This window comes from Leptopilina boulardi, unplaced genomic scaffold, assembly GCF_019393585.1.
Source record: "Leptopilina boulardi isolate dan_hultmark-lab unplaced genomic scaffold, ZJU_Lbou_2.1 LbouV2_224, whole genome shotgun sequence".
Taxonomy (NCBI): domain Eukaryota; kingdom Metazoa; phylum Arthropoda; class Insecta; order Hymenoptera; family Figitidae; genus Leptopilina; species Leptopilina boulardi.
In genome coordinates, this window is record NW_026137779.1 from 1087250 (window position 1) to 1105807 (window position 18558).

At 30.4% G+C, this 18558-nt stretch overlaps 1 protein-coding gene across 3 annotated transcripts in view; it reads left to right on the forward strand.

Moving 5' to 3' along the window:
* LOC127279898 (transcription initiation factor TFIID subunit 7) overlaps nucleotides 1-17294 on the forward strand; it is a 203819-nt gene extending 186525 nt beyond the window's left edge. For all 3 annotated transcript variants that reach the window (XM_051302555.1, XM_051302556.1, XM_051302554.1), the window contains one exon: nucleotides 16971-17294. In XM_051302555.1, coding sequence (XP_051158512.1) covers nucleotides 16971-16994 — 24 coding nt within the window. In that variant the 3' untranslated portion in view covers nucleotides 16995-17294. The remainder of the gene's footprint in view (nucleotides 1-16970) is intronic.
* Nucleotides 17295-18558: the final 1264 nt, after the last annotated feature.

Sequence of the window (18558 nt, forward strand, 5' to 3'; positions counted from 1 at the left end):
AACGACTGTAAATAACCTTAATTTTTCTGCCCTTCTATCAACTACATTAGAAGTATAAATATTTTGATTCATTAATTGTAAATGAGCCATTGAAATTTGCATTGTTCTTGCAGTTTCATTGCGAGCTTTTAATGCTGATCTGACAACCAAAACTGAATTAAGAGTATCGACCGCCAAACGATTTATTTTACTAGTGTTTGCTTCTTTGAGCATGGAAAATGATCTTTCAGATTCAGCATTAGAATGGGGAAGCGTCCTCACTAAATTCAAAATTTTTGTTAAATTCGGAAATTTTAAACTACCATCACCTTTTGCAGAAAGTCAAATCTTGATACACATATCATCGAAAGATAATTTAGATAATTCTTCTTTTTCATCAGAAGGGAAATCATACACATCCTGCCATTCTTTACGTAACTCAAACATATCCAATTGCACATTCAAATCACTTACAATCTTGAAAACTTTTTGAATCGTTAAATCCCTATCACCTTTAAGAAATTTCTGTGCTTTGAAAACTGAAACGCAAGCAAGAAACTGATCATCAAAAGGCAATCGGTTGATTATTTCGTAATTTGCTGTCACGTAAAATTCTAAAACTTTCTTAAAAAATTCGTCAACTTGATCATTATTCAAATTTCCATCAGAAATTTGTAAATTTAAATATTCGCGCGTTTCATTACCAATATTAATATTTTCGACTGCCTTTTGATTATAAGTTTTTTCGAACCTTATACCTCTAACTGACTCAAAAAAGATTGTAGGTGTTTGAAGAAATGCACTTTTTAAATATTTTTCCAAAATCCAAAATAAAAAACCGGCTGATTGAGGCTGAAGTTCCTGTATTAAAGTTTCACGCTTTTAAAACGTGGCATTGAAAGAATTAAAGGGATTTAATGTGAATTTTAAGAAAAGAAAATACGCTAAAGTTAACGGGTCCTGCATCATCTCTCGTAAATTTTTGGCTTTTTGAGTATTGTCTTCCGATTCGACAAGCATGAGAAATTTGATGATTAATTCCCAATTTTTAAGAATAACTACAATGCAATGATGACGAACAAGCCAACGTGTGTCAGAGTGACTAGGAATTTTTTGAAATGTTTCTCCCAATTCTTCAACAATTTCGCGATAAATTGCTGTTCTTTTTGGGCTCACATTTAAAAAAGCTGGAATAGCTAAAATTAAATGATCCACCTTAGGGATTTTTGATGATGCGCGTTGAGCAACAAGATTAAGGGAATGATTTACGCACGGAAGAAATTTTGAATAAGGATTTTTTAGTTTTAATCTACTTTGAAAAGAATTTTTAGGACCAGTCATGACTGCGGCATTGTCAGTTGCTAAACCTGCAAAATTTTTTAAAGGAATTTGCTTTTTAATTAAAGCATCTTCAAAAGTTTCAAACAACGCTGATGAAGAACAATCCGTCGCATCTACATTAATTTATTGCAGCAATTCTACTCTGATTTCCAACGATCTTGGTTCCACATACCGAACTAAAATCGGTAACCACTTTTCGTGACTTATATCACTAGCTTCATCTACGTAAACTGAAAATAGTTGATTTTGTAAAACGTCCGTAATGCGTTTTTCTTCAACCTTACAAAGAACATTATTCGCGATTGAAGTCATTTTTCTACGCGCCAATTTAACAACTTTAAAAACGATAGGATCTAAACTTTGAAAAAATTTAATCAACTCTGAAGATAAACTGAAGGGAATATTATTTTCAACAAATAAAGCCGTAATTTTAATTTCCGTTTCTTTTACTTTTTGATCAAAAGTTAAATTAGAATTTGAAGAATTTAAATTTAAAGTATTTTCAAAAAAACTGACTTCATTTTCTAGCAAATCTACATTATTTGAATTATCATTTGCTGCAACTTCCTGACAATCCGCGGAATGGGTGTTTAGAAAAGCTTTCTTTTTTTCAAATAAATTTAATCCATAAGGCTTAGATCTTTCAAAAATACTAAAATTATTTTTATGCACCAAAGTAGAATCATGTCGCTGAATATAAAATTTACCAGAAGTACAAATTTTATCACAAATTCTACATTGAAATTTTTTATCAACATTTTCTACTCTAAACACCCATTCTCTCCACGAAGGAAATTCGTCAAACCAAGATTTTTGAAAACACATGGGTTTTCTTTGAACTTTTTTTGGCGGCTCTCCTTCGTTTTGAGCATTATGTCCGTTTTCGGGATCCATATTTTAATAAAAAATTGGGAAAATTGAGAAAGAAGTATTAAGACTCACCGAGCGAATATAAAATGAAATTTCCACCAGGAAGCGAAGAAAAAATTAACCCTTATCGCCAGAACTGAACGACACGATTTCACAAAATTCCGCACAATTTTACTCAATTTCACGCTAAGAACAAGGGCAGAAAATATTTTAATACAACAACAACTAATTACTGCAGGAAATATTTCACGAAAAAAGATGATATTTTCGATATCTAAACTGTAAGAGCTGCGAGTCTCGATTGCTGTGTGCCGGCGTTTTCTTCTCCGCAACGTGCCAGATGTTAACAAAGCACTGCCGCCGCCAGCATTATTGCGTAGAACATTTATATATATGGGACATTCCACGCCAACACGGACAGAGCTCTAAACAAAAATGGTTTTGATGGATTTAAACGTTCTAGGGCTTAAAAGATTTCTACATTCATGTACCTTAAGATGCCGATGGTCGTTTTTTAAAAAATTTAATTTTTGATGCCAATAGAGCTGTCAAAAGTCAAAAAGTCTAGAAATTTTAAAATACTTTTATGAATTAAAAGCTGATTACGAATCTGATGTCAAATTTCCGAAATTCGATATGTCTGATTAAATATTAAGAAATTATTTTTAAAAAATTGTCAGATTTTTATGAAATTTGGTATCTACAGGTTTTCTATGTTGCTGACAAGTAACACTAGGGAAGTGCCGTACGCCGTTTTTTCTGAAACTTGGCAGTTTTGTAGTTCTTTGAAAACAATTTGACACGTTTTTTTTTAAATCTGTCGTCAGATTCGTAATCAGCGACCCAAAAAACCCCTAGATACCAAGTTTGAAGTAAATAAATTAATTTTTTAAAAAATCGCCTATCTCTCAAAATCCGACATGTTTTTTGAGGTTAGAAAAAAATCCTGACGTGATGGAGCAAAACGGACTTCGGATTCGTGTTCAGCGCGTCAAAATACATAGGGATAGTGTATTCCGGTCAAAAGTACATGACACTTTTTTTTGTGTTATGTAATAATTATTTATCGGTTATTTATTAATTAATTACTAATCATTTATTAATTATTTATTAATAAATATCTATAAAAACATTAATAAAAGAATTCAAAAGTTCGCGCGTGAAATTAACCGGCTGTCGGTAAAAACAGGCATAGTCGCTCAGCTGAAGCGGGCAAAGATGAGGAAAACAAAAAATAGGCACACCTACAAGAGTAAGCGCACGGTTTATACTTGTTTGTGTGGCCGTATGCAGGGAGGTGCACGGGCGGCATGGTGGGAGTGGAATTGGTGTGCAGCCTGGCACCACTGATTTATACAATTTTACGTGTAGGTTACAAAAAAAATATAGCGAAAACGATTGGAGTTGATTATCATAGCGTTTTCAAGGAAAAACTAATAATTTTCGATAAAAGTCATGAATTTTCCTCAAAAAACAAAGAAAATTTTATCTAAAGGGCTTCAAATTTATACATTTTTACGTGTAGATTACAAAAAAATATAGTGAGCACGATTTGAGTTGATTATCATAGAGTTTTCAAGGAAAAACTAATAATTTTCGGTCCATGTATCAATTTATGTATTTTCATGCTCACGTTACAGGAAAAATTAAACAAAATTGGTATTTTTCCATCGGCCTTCACAGTTTAACCCCCTTAAATTTTAGGTTTAAGGGTACGGAACCTTCGGTTTTAATGCGAGTGTAACTCGCACTAGTCCGAATTTTTTTTGTTTGGCTGTGTAATTATGGTTGAAAGTATACTTTCCCTAACTATTCTCAAATAGCACTTAATTGTCGTACAATGTTGCCAATTTTGTAGGGTAATATTACTGCAATATTGTAGCAAACTCTAACTGTCCTGTTTGCTGCAATATTTCGTGGCAATGTTGCTGCAATATTGAAGGAAAATTGCATAATATTTCAGTAATATTTCTGCAGTGTTAAAATAAGTTATTATACCTTTGAATCAAAGTTGAAAATAAATTTTAAATTATAATCCAATGAATAATATTTTGAAATACCGACATTTAAAGCATGTGAAAAATAAAAACCTGTTTTATTAAAAAATGCATTAAAATTTTTTTAAAATATAAAAATAAAAAAACAATTAACTTTTTTAATCTTTTACTTCATATTCAACAAACTTACTTTTCTGGAACCTAAAAAACAAATTGAAGAAACCGGGAATAGAAGCCAGTAGCCTCGAGGTTTTTGTAACTAACCTAATGTGATACGGTCGCCCACGACATAGTTTCACGCAAGTGCCAAAAAATCATTCTAATTCAAAATACGCAAAATTTTATCAAAATGCAGAATAAATTATTACTCTTTAGTAAAATAGTCAATATCACAAACGCAATATTAATTATAAATTTTAAATTAGTCGATTAATCAAATTTAATCAATGATAAGAAAATTTAAACATTAACGCAAGATACAAAAATTTAAAAATTACCAAACAAATAGACTTTCGAACGAAATATTTTACAGAAATAAAACAATTTATTTACAATATAAAGAAAAATTCAATAAAAAAAATTTTTTTGCTCAATAATAATTTAGCACGAAAAATGGAATTAAACAGTAGCATTTTCACCACTACCCCCATGAATTTAGGTCTAAACACCTTCCAAAAATGAACTTTTCGTTTAAAATTATATAATTCCTCGCTTTGTATTTTATTTTTCTGTGCAAAATAATTAGGGGGTAAAACTCCTGTAGCGAACTAAGTGAAAAAAAAGTTGATCGGATCGCGCTGTAACTTGCACATAGTTAAGCCCTAGAGGTGAGTAATTTAACCGCGAAGTATTGTTAGGTTTTTTCAAAAACTGTTGAAGAGGGAGGGGGTTTGATTTTTTTGAAAAATTTAAACAGTGAATTTTTGAAGACTTGTAACTTTTAAACAGAAACAAGAAAAAAAATTTGTCTTGTATGTTTTCGAAAGGTTTTTTCCTGCTCTTTTTTTGAAAGCGAAGAATATGTATTTTCACTAGAAAAAATAGCTCTTGCTATTGCCGCTACAACCTTAGTGTGGCTGACGTCCGGGTTGACCTCTTTACGAAGCTTACCCAAAACGTCAGCATTCGTCGATCCTTGACCCACTCGGATCTTCTATTTTGGCGAGACACGCCGATTTCTCACTTCGGAGTCTAGAGCAAACCTCTCTCGTTTCCTTTATCGCCTCATCGTCAACCTCTGAGTGGATGACGCTATGTGCGGTCCTCCCGCTGCTACGACTCATCACACTCCGAAGGCTCGACGTGCTTTCCCTTCTTACCACAGTGGTCTGTGGTACTTCAAAACCTCTAACCTCGTTCTCGACGATTTGCGGAACAGACAAAGCGTTGCTGCTCCCCTGCATCCTAGGGCCACCGCCCCACGCCAGGCGCTTGACGGTCGGAACCGATGAGGGATTCAGCCGAAGCATTACCCTGGAGGTAGTCCTTGGATTTTTTTTGCATGTAAAAATGCAGTTAAAATCGTGAAACAGTATTATTTTAATGGAAAAATAATTTTTAGGGGTAGTTACCCCCGGAAAATAAAATTCCAGTCTTGAAAATATTTTCAAAATCAAAAGAAAGTATTCCTCTTATTTTATAGATGATTTTTGAAGAAGAAATAAAGGACCCCCAACAAAATACATTAACAATCCCTTTCGGTCAAATTGGTTGAAACTTCATGACAATGTTGATGTGATGTTCAAGTGATTCTAAGAAAAAGCTCTCTGGTCCACAACCCCCCTTTTCTTGCTAGATTACCCACTAGAAGCTTTTAAAGGTCAAAAAAAGTAAGTTACTTTTTGCAACCGTTATACCTGTAAAATTCCTTACTTCTTTGTAAAAACAAACTTATAAGTTCTAAAAATAATAGTACCGTACCATACAGTACCATACTGTACCTAACCATACAGTACAGTTCGGAACCGTACTATACAGTATCATATCTAACCATACAGTGCAGTGCAATACAGTACCATACCTAACCATACAGTACAGTACATTACAGTATCATACTGTACCATACCGTACCTAACCATACAGTACTGTACTGTACTATTATGTATGGTTAAGTACGGTATGGTACGGTACTATTATTTTTAGAAGTTATAAGTTTGTTTTTACAAAGAAGTAAGGAAAATATTGCATTTTACAGGTATAACGGTTGCAAAAAATAACTTACTTTTTTTGACCCTTAAAAGCTTCTAGCGGGTAATCTAGTCCGGAAAGGGGGGTTGTGACCCATAGAGCTTTTGCTTAGAATCACTTGAACTTCACTGTCACTAAGTTTCCACCAATTTGACCAAAAGGGATTGTTAATGTATATTGTGCGGATTTCTTTTTTTCTGATAGTCTTTTATTTGAAATAATATACTTTAATGGTTTGTTTACCCCTATCTACCTCCTAGACAAATTTTTTTACATTTGTTAATATTTTACAACTCTGACATCTAATTATTTTGCACAGAAAAATAAAATATAAAGCGAGAAATTATATAATTTTGAACGAAAAGTTCATTTTTGGGGGTATTTACCCTTAAATTCATGGGGGTTGCTTGTGAAAATGCTACTGTTTAATTCCGCTTGTCGTGCTAAATTATTATTGAGCAAAAAAAATTTTTTTTATTGAATTTTTCTTTATATTGTTAAATTTTTATATTTCAGTAAAAACTTTAGGGGTGGTTTTCACCCCTTAATGTTCACCATTGCCGATAAAACAAGTTTAGATGTTTATTACATGAACATTTTGCTTCCTCTTTACGATCAGCAAAAAAATTTACTTTCTCGTGGAGAAAGCATCAACATTGAAATAAACATACAAAAACAATATAATAATATAAACATTTGAGTACCTATAGATTTGAGTTAAATTTAAAGAATTAATGGAAGTTAAAAATCAAAAATTCACATTTTAGCTGAAATATCCAAAAATTAATAAAAAATAATATATAATTTATAATTATTTACAATTATACCGATTCATTTCAATGCAAGGAATACAATTATTTTATATTTAAACTTGAATTTAAATAAATACAAAATTTTTCAGCTAAAATGTGATTTTTTTATTTTTTAACTTTTATTAAGTTATTAAATTTACTCTAAATGTAAACTGTATATATACCAATCGATTCATTTTCATGCAAGGAATACAATTATTTCATCTGTAAACTTAAATTTAAAAAATCACAAAATTTTATAGCCAAAATGTGAATTTTTGATTATTTAACGTTCATTAATTCTTTAAATTTAAATTATAACTATACTTTATATATCGATCAATCGATTTATCTTAATGTAAGGATTACGATTTTATTATATATAACCTTCAATTTTTCTGTTTTAAAATTTTTTCGATAAAAAAAAATTTTGGAAAATGGACGATAAAATTTTTTTTTTGGGTATTTTTTAAAATCCTGTGGTCAGTTGTGAGATATTAATATGATAAATAAGCCAACCAAATTTTATCTAAATCCATTAAAACCTGTTAAAGTTATCCTCTAAACAAAAAAGGGATCCACACACACATACATCCGACGTCATCTGTTAGAAGTGTGTATCATCGAATTGCCAAATATGGTATCAGGTTGAATCTTGAACATCCAAAATGACCAATATTGTCTCTCCTTGACGTCTCAGGAAGGGTACATTGTAATCCGTGAATCGCTCACAATTACGTAAAATAATTAAAAGCAATAACAAAAAAATAAAAATAACAAAGGCACACAAAAAATAAAAAGCTTCCACGAAAATATCCTTGCCAGTGGCCACATCGTCTACATACATAGAAGTCCTCCTCCAAGACCGCAGCTGCCATTGGAAATGAACTTCTTTCATCATCTGCCAGTTTCTTCAGACATCGAGAAGCTAAGAATGGTGCTGCAGCGGTACCATATGTTACTGTGTTAAGCTGATAGGTTTCCAAAGGATCGTTCTTGTTATATCTCCACAGTATTTTTTGGTATCGTCTATCACCAGGATGAATGATGAACTGCCTATACATCTTCACGATGTATTTTGATTGAGCAGAGGCATCAAACACGACTCTCAATTTTGTTGTAAGGTTTGATTCCTTCAGAAAACAATGATGAGGAATATAATATCCAACTTCAGGATCAGCTGATGAACTGAGCTCCATATCTTGCAAATTTTCATATGTTCTCATAAACCAATGATAATCTTCCTTCAGTTTTGCATTCCGCTCCAATTTTCTTTCCAGAATAAAAATTCGCTTTCTTGCTACTTCATAAGATGATCCCAGAAGATTCAGCTTGTCGTTGAAAGGTAAGCGAACCTGGTATTGACCCGATGATAATCGCTCTGTGTTGGATGTAAAGTGATTCTCGCATGCCTCCTCCTCAGCTGATAAAAATCGCTTCTCAGAAAATTCCTCTAATTTCCAAAAATTCTCTAGTTGGATGCTTAATGGAACTCTTATTAAATTGCTGGCAAATCGGTAACGACTCGCCTGATCATTGATCCTTCCAGATACAATCCATCCCAGTCTTGTACTCAGCAATGATGTTCCAGGTGTGGAGATGAGAACTCTGTTCACGTGCAGCAAATCGTAGAAAAGCTCGGCTCCAATCAACATATCGATTCCTGATGGCTTGTCAAATTCGGGATATGCTAAATTTAATGTTTTGGGAATTTTAAGGATATCTTTATTCAAAGTGAACATTTGATAGGAACATTTCCGGTTATCTGAGGTAACACAAGGAAATCAAGCTTGGCTGAAAATGAAGAATTTCTTGATTGGAATGTCGCAACGACCCACTCAGAACTATTAATCTCTTTATTGTTAACAACTTCTATCGTTGCGTTAAACTTTGATTTTTTTAATTTAATACAATTAGCTAAGTCTCGGGTTATTATATTCCGTTGTGAACCGCTGTCCAAAAGAACCCTACACATATGTTTTCTTTCACAACTGTCAAAAACATCAACTACAGTTGTTGATAAAATTACTTCCGAAGAGTCCTTTATATGACAATTTTTTACTTGAACCGAATCATTTTTATTATTATTTGAATCCGAACTAGATTGTACCATTGAATCAGAATGCAACGCGGTATTATGTCTAGGATTACAAATAGAACAATTCCTCGATTTACATTCACCGATCATATGACCACGCCTTAAACAATTAAAACAAAGCCCTTTTTTCTTTACTATTTCTGTTTTTTGTTCATGAGGTAGTTGTACGAAATCTTCACAACTCTGAATAAAATGATTTTCTTTACAATGATAACAGTGTATATTTCCGTGTTGTTACTAATGTTCTTCCTAAAAATTTTCTATCATTATTTGCTTGAAATTTAGAAGCCTGAATTACTTTCTAACTTTCTAAAATTTGACATTTTTCTCGTAAAAATTCAATAAATGAATCAAAACCAGGCACATCACTACTCTTCGCCGAACGTTCCCATTCTCTCCGTGATTCTTTATCTAATTTTGCAGAAATTAAACAGATCAAAGGGACGTCCCACGATTCCGTTGGTTGACCGAGTACTTTTAATGCTCTCACATGTTTAAGTGTCGCCTCTAGCAAATCACGCAAGCAAGGAGCTGATTTCTTAATTGCTGATTGTAAATCAATTAAGGCTTGCATATGATTAACAACTATTATGCGTTTATTATTATATCTATTATCCAATAATTTTCAAGCTTTAACGTAATTTGGTTCTGATGTTTCAATATTTTCTATTACTCGAGCAGTATTTCTTTTTACGTACGATCTCAAATAACGTAATTTTTGTACATTAGGAATAGATTCATCCTTATGAATGATAGCGGTAAACGAATCGCAAAAGCCTAACCATTCCTCGTACCCCTGGAGAAAATAGGAAGGTCTAGTTTGGGTAGTGGGAAACACGATCGGATAGTTGACGCCTCATTATCATTGGTAGTCGCTCGGGAGGTGTCAAGTTCTCGTAAATGCTGTATTTCAGACTCGTGCTGAACACGAATCCTCGTCTCTAATTCAAAAATGCGCAAACGCTGTGGTTCCATCTCCTCCTGATTAACATTATCATTATTATTTGTGCTTGATCATATTGAGACCACGTTTCTTTGACTTTTCCTAAACGTATTATTAATGCATTAGGATTGATACTGTCGCGCGTTTCATCTTTCAATTTTTCTAAAAATGTTTTAAATTTCGTCAAACGCGATTTACAATTTGTTCGATCTTGTCTCGCATGATCAAGCTGTGTAACCGACATGATAAACACTCACAATATAAATCAATTACTGTTATTATAATTTTAAGACAATTTAACAAAACAATAGGTATAAATACGCTTACTTTACTGACGAATTACAAACTGACGACCTTAGATGAAAGCTGCTATTGTTTTCCAGTTATTGTTGTTGAATTTGAAGACCGTTTATTGCCGTTGGAATCTCGTAATCGTAGTTGAAAATTTTCCAAAGTTGATGCCAAAGTAGAATAATTCTCACTTCCAATAATAAAATAAGACCAAATTTAACAAATTCGATGATAAATCAAAATTTTGGAACCTCTGAAGATCCCAGGTGAAACGATTCTACGGAAATCACTCCACGGAAATTCCATACGGAATTCCGCAAAAATTCTACACGGAATTCCGCAAAATTTTGAAAGTATTCCTTTCGTAATTTTGCGAATTATCTTGGAAGAATTCCATACAGAATTGCACATCAATAAAATTCCACAACTTTATTTTTTGCTGATTTTTTTGTGATTTTAAAATAACTGCTGCTACTATAACTATATTTGATTCTATACCTTTGAGCATGCATTTAGAGGTCATTTTTCTCGTTAAAAGTGTTCGGTTGACACCTTGATTCCTATACATCAGATAATAACGTAAATTTTATTTTATACACTGTAAAAAGACTAGTAGACTTGTTAAGACAAAGACTTGTTAACAACCTTGCGTTATTCAATACGTCCTCAACGAAATTTAAAAAGTTGTATTGACTACCAAAAAGTAGTTAAAAAAACTAAGAATTTAGTTGGGTCAAGGAGATTTTGTAATTGTTCTAATTTTTGAAGTTGATTTAACTACTTTTGTTAAGTACAATTAACTACTAATTCTTAACTCCATAAAAAATAGTTAAATTGACTACACGCACATAGTTAAAATGACCAAAAAAGTAGTTACTTTTACTACTTTCAAGTCAGTTAACTAAAGGTAGTTGAGGATTTCGGCTAAATTTTTTTCAGTGTACAGTTGTGAAATTCTAACAAAAATTTTGTGCAATTCCAACAAAAATTTTGTGTAATTCTGTATAGAGATTATGTGTGTAATTCTTATAAAAAATTCGCAAAATTACAAAAGAACTTCTTTCAAAAATTTTGCGGAATTCCGTATATAATTTTTACGGAATTCCGTGTGGAATTTCTGTACGGAATTTCCGTGGAGTAGTTTCCGTAGAATCGTTTCACCTGGGTATGTGAGCCACCAACGACACCGTAATTGATGATAAATTTCAAATATTCGTTAGATTTTGAAAATGATATGTAGGTACAGCGGCTTGTACAATATTCTAGTTTTTCATCACCAAACTTTACAATACACTTCACGATAAACTTGATAATTATCAAACCTTAGTTACACAGTCCAATATACTACGAACAGTTCAAATATCCGGCTCGAAGGACCATGTCGAAACGTGAAAGTCTTGGAAAAGATTTCAATTAGGATCTGTTTTACGTTTGAAGAGGATAAGTTAATAAAAAATAATAATACAAAAAACATGATTCTGAAGTCCGCAACGTTTTTATAAACGAAAACGAAGAAATAATTAGACAATATCTATTACTTTGGGTTAAAATTAAAATTATTCGGTGGTAACTGGTTTTTATAAAAGTATTAATTTCTTGAAAGTTTGTGCAAATCAAAATTAGAGATAAATTGACATGAAAAAATAATTCTATTTTAATTTTTCGTTTTTGAAAACGTTGCGGACTTCAGCATCATCAAAAAACAACAAAGTACGACAATTTATAAGTCTATTAATTTATTTAGAAATTGTCACTCCACAGTTTATTTCTAATAATAATATAATTATATAATATAAAGTTATTTCGAATAACCGCTATACGTCGTTAATTCTAAATTCATTCTGACTTGAATTTGTCATTTAGCCACACCTTCCGAATAGTGGGAAAACCCTTCTACCTTTCAAATTTTCCTTTCTTATCAATTGCGCAGCGACAGTAGTGTTTCGTCAAAAAAATATTTCTTTGAGCTAATCGCCAAAAACTGTTAAAAATCCTGAATTAGGGGCACAGGAAAAACACTACGATTTCTTTGTATTTTTTTTCTGAATCCGAATTCGAAGTCAAAATTGCCAGATTGACTCAAATTTTGAAGATAATTCCAAAAAAACTGATTTTAAGTTATTCAAAAAAATTTTCAATTTTTGATTTTATTTTTCTTTATGAGCAGTTTTTTGAAAAAAAAAAACATGGAAATAGACTAGTGTGTCTCGGCCAAACAACTTTTTATTTTTTGTGTGCCTGTGTTCAAAAGGAGGGATTGTGTTTTATTAAATTTGATTTTATAATTTAATGTTGACATAATTTTAACTCGGGTGTGACGTGTCAAAATTGTCACGTTACAAATAATATGCAAAATTTTACTAATAATTTATAGTAAATAATTATTTATTCAAATTAAGAAGAAAGTATTAAAACAAAATTCTGTTCACATTTTTATTAAGTTATTTTTGTCTTAACCTAAATAAATAAAACGTTTAACGGGGGGGGGGGGAGGACTCGTGTAAAAGAAAATTTTTTTACAATTTTTTTTCTTTAAAAATTAGTTTATCTGTCTTGTTAGTCTATCTTGTGTTTATTAGTCTATCTGTAGAATATGAACCTATATTACTAATCTATAATTAGATATATGAATGTCTATAGTAAACATAAGTTTAGCACTTCAGATGCTACCAAATGCAGTTAACTATGAGCACGAGATCCCTCTATTCTTTCGGTTCCTTGTCAATATAATTTTATTAATTGTCATTAGCAAGTACGTGATAGTAAGTCTTTGTTTTAGTGCAATAGTTATTTTCGAATACATAACGTCTTCAAGGCAATAGTTAAAACACTAATTTTATGTATCGAAAACTTTATACGCGTTTTTCTCGAAACGTGTTTTTTCGCGCGCCGTGCTCAGCCAATTTTTAACCGATTTTACACAGAAAAAATCTAGTCTCATTTTTGTTGCACATCGAGTTTAGTTTTTTTCTGTGTAATCAAACTTACCACAAATATTCTTCATTTTACTGGCTATTGCATGACAATATCCTTTTTAAAAAAAATTTTTTTAACAATTGTTTTTGAGATTTGTGCCTGTAACGCCGACATTTTGTAACATTTTTTAATAAAAAAAATTTTTTATGAAGCTTATATTGTGTACTTTAAGGTATGCTTTATTTTAAGGGGTAACACCACTCTAGCGGTAAGAAAAATAGCCTAACTTTGACGATTTATATTTGCAGTAGGATAAAAGGAATAGGATTTTTCTTCAGATAGGTTTATTTAACACATATTCAAGTATAAAAAATAAATTTAATATTATTATTTTAATATAAAATGGCGGCGATAGAGTCCGGCTCAAAAATCTTGAATTTTTAAAACACCTACACGGGAGGACGATTTTCTAGGAAGGTGTAAGACCTAGAACAAAAATCCAAGAATTTTCTGAATCTCTACCCTATTGACTATGGAACTACGTAGGGGTTTTTTTTTAAATCAAAATTTGTACAAATGGTAGCACTTTGAAAAAAAAAATCGATTTTTTGCCAAAAAACAAGCAGTAAATTGTTTATAAAAAAAAAAGTTTACATTAAATCAAAAAACGGCTACGTAGTTCCATAAAGAAGGTTATTGTGTAGTTACTGTTAAAATTTCAGATCAATCCATGCAACGGTGTTCGAGTAATCCGTCCTCCCAGTTTGAAAAAAGTGGTTTCTAGAAAAACGCGTTTAAAGTAGAACTAACACACAATGGGCCAGCAAACCTTTACAATGTTCTAAAATTCATAATTTCCGGAGTACAACAAATTTAAAGCTTTTCATGACGAATTCTATAGTTTTTGGGGTCACTGATTACAAATCTGTAGTCAGATTTTGAAATTTTTTTTTTTTTTTTTGAAAATATGGATTTTTTCAAAGGCGTTGTTCAGTGCCTATATGATGCATTAGTGACACTCAAAGGGTTAATAAATTTTTTTTCGTCATAGGATCACCTGCCTATTGTTTCTACAATGCTAAAGTACATTTTAACAAAAAAAAAAAATAAATCGTTTTTTTGAAAATTCTAGAGTGGTGTTACCCCTTAATTCAATGAACGAGTTTCCCCCCTTAATGGGAAACATTTTCTGTATTTAATTTAATTTTTAAATGTTCAAATTAGGAAATGATCGAATATCTGAAATTCGATATTTTGATAATTAAATCTTTTAGAATTTTAATTTTATAATAATTCTAAATTTTTAAAATTTGTTTGTAATTAAAAAATTGTATCACATGTTTAATTAAACACTCGTTAAACTTTTCCAAAGTATTATATCAAACACACTATAAATATTTATCATTAAAACATTAATGTTTAAATTTTATAGGGTTTCCAAAGAATTTTTAAATCTTGAAAAAGGAAAAAGCGATTTAAATTTAGTTATATACTTTAAAAAACCTGTGAAAATATATGAAAAAAATGAATAAATAAATACAAGAAAAATTATAACGTTTCATTTGTTTAGGCTAAGACAAAAGTAACTTAATAAAAATGTGAACAGAATTGTGTTTTAATACTTTCTTTTTAATTTGAATAAATAATAATTCATTATGAATTATTAGTAAAATTTTATATATTTTTTTACAAAAGTAAACAATATTTTATTTTTTTAATATTGTTATATCATATTTGTTAAAAATTTAAATAATTTTTAATTTTACCTAAGCTGAACTTATAATGGTTCCCTATTCTAATTCCTCAATTTAACTTAGCTAAATTAACTAAGTTGGGAAGAGGTTTATTAAATGAATGATTTAAATAAAATACAATATGCAAATTATTTATTTAAAAATCCTGATTGTGCTCAATTATTATTATTACAAGACAATCAAAAAATTATGAAATCTATTTCATAAGATTTGGTAAGGTTACCTTATTTTATGTTGTGGTGGAGTTTCCAAATTTTCTTCGTGAGTTTTAATGATTCGGTATTCTATTGAGTTTTTTTTACGACCGCTCGTAAAAGTTCTTTATTGATGTATGTATATATGTATGTATGTATGTATGTATGTATGTATTTTAACACATGAACTCCGTACGTATAATTTTTGGGACTGCCTTCGTAGTGAAAGGTTTCGCGTTATATAGTTATATTTTCCAATGAATTTCTCGCGGCGGTACCAGCTCGCCTCTTTGGGTTAGATTTAAAATCGGTACCTCACAGACACCAAAAAGTGTTTATTGCTTTTTTCTATGTGTTGGTGACTCTGTATGTTGATTTCCTTGTTTGTAGATTGTCTTTCATAATTCCAAATATCAAGAACATTACAACTTTAAAAAATATTACAATTTTACATATTGATTATTTTTAAATATTAATTACATAATTATTTATTTATATTTTCAATATTTGTAACAATTGTTTTTTAAGTATAAATTATTTATTTATAAATACATTTGTTTATTTATAAATAATTATCTATTTATAAATATATTTTTTTATTTATAAACAATTGTTTATTTTATTTATTTATTGACATTAATTATTAATAATTATTATTATTTTTTTTTATAACAAAAATGTTACGATGATGTGACAATATTTTATATAATCGAATCCTGTAAAACAAATATAATGACAATTTATAATTAAAAACCCATTGGAGATAACAACATTAATATATTATTTCAAATAAACGTTCATCATTTCAACAAATATATAAAAATATAACGAGTACAAATATTTATAAAAGTGAAATTAAAAATATAACTATATTATAAACAAGCAAAATATAATAAATATGTTACATGAAATGTGAAATCAAATTTAAATTATCCGGCCAAGTACGCGCGTATAGTTTGGGGATGATTTTTTCCTTTTGAAGTTCGTTGTTTCGATTAGTTGGTTAGATTGGTTCGTATATATCTTATGCGCGCGGTGTCCCGGGTTCTATCCCCGGTCTCTTCATTTTGTTTTCAAAATTGTCTTCGCAATTTTAGGTTCTAGAAAAGTAAGTTAGTTGAATATGTAGTTAAGAGTTTAAAAAATTTACTTGTTTTTATATCTTTATATATTAAACAAATTTTAATGCATTTCCTCAATAAAACATCTTTTATTTTTCTCATGCTTTAAATGTAGGTATTTCAAAATATTATTCATTGGATTATAATTTAAAATTTATTTTCAACTTTGATTTAAAGGTATAATAAATTATTTTCACACTGCAGAAATATTACTGCAATATTATGCAGTGTTTCTTAAAGTTTCTAAGATATATTGCAGCAAACAGGCCATTTAAAGATTGCTGCAATATTGCAGCAACATTTTACGAATATTAAGTGCTATTTCGGTTGTGAATCCTAGAATAAGTAAAAAACTTGTTTTAACATCCATTCAAAGATATAATATTCGCACAGTGTCTTAAGCAATAAAATTTGAAATTAAATATAATTTTGAAATAGTTAAATAAATTTATTACTATATTATTTAACATTTACTTTTTTAATTTCAGATCCAAGATTTAGAACCTGTATGAAGCTGTTGGTTTAAGGATATTATGAAGATTGCACACTAAATAAACTCTTATGTTTCATTGTATCATTATTATCAGTTGAAATTTCTTGTATTTATTAATTAACTTAGCCATTTATTCCTAATTGAATAATACGTTGTAGCGAAAATGTAATGTCAGTCCATAAATCTGCAGAAGTAATTTTAAAAAAATTATTTACTTTGAAACAGGAAATTTTATATATAATACGGTTGCGGAAATTCGGCGACGCAGCCGGGTCCAAATTTATTTGTTTAATAAAGACTTCAATGTGCACGTTTCTTATATGCGCATGCTAGTTTTATTTCCAATATCTGCCAATGTGACACTGTATGGGAGAGGGCCCCAAGATGGACATAGTTTTGATTTTGTGCTAGGCTATTTAAGGAGGAATCGGACAGACAGTCTGAACAAAAGTTGGTCCAAATGCATTATGTATTCTGATTTTTGAAAAGGAAATACATATTTTAGTGTAATTTTTTCCAGAGGAAGTGTGCATAATTATATTTTAAACAAAATGAGTTATTCAAAATTAAAATTGGATGAAAATTTTAAAAAATTGACATTTCGAAACGATTTTATAATTTTACTTCAAACAGACAATCGTTTCGAAATGTCAATATTTTTTAATTTTCATCCAATTTCAATTTTCAGGGCTCATTTTGTTTAAAATATAATTCTGCACACTTCGTCTAAAAAAATTACACTAAAATATGTGTTTTCTATTTTAAAAATCGAAATAATGCATTTGGACTAATGTTTGTTCAGATGGTCTGTCCGATTCCTGCTTAAAAATGGTACATACTATATAAAGGTAAAACAAATAAATTATCATTTGGCTATAAAAAAATTTTAATTTGCAAACAAACATTTTTGAAAGATTTTTTTAAATTGTTGTAAATTTCGATTTGCAAAAAAATGGCACCAAGATGGACACCTTCATTGAATGCATTGAAAAGCAAGTAAGACTGCGACGCGGTAATAAATGCTGATATTTTACTTGCGTTTAAGGGGTTAATACCACTTTTACTTAGTTACTACCACAGTTATTTTTCTTAAATATTTTTTTTTATTACAAAGTTTATTTTATTTACTTCAAACTTTTTATACTTAAAAGAAGGGGTTTTAAACTATTAAAAAAATTCTTATTTATTATGGATTATCTTGCTGTCATGTCCACCTGAAAATATCCCTACTTGTGATTAGCGGACACGATATCTCCAATTCAGGTCATCGAAAAATTAAATTTTTGATTTTTTCTTGGGAAGTAAGCTCGTCGCTATCGTCGGAACTACAATCAACTATTTTCAATGGAAAAAAACAAAATGGCGGACTATTTTCATTTTTGAGCGAATTAACGAAAACATGCGGCTATATTCAGAGTCTTGAAACAAACATAACCTCAAAATTTATGTCATTTCTGGCGGGGGAGGGGACTTGCGGCTATGTTCAGAGTCTAGAAACGAACATAACCTCAAAATTTAGGAGGGGGGACTCCCCCCTCCTTGGTCAAAATTTTTGAAACAGCGGCGGCTGCGGCGAAATCTTT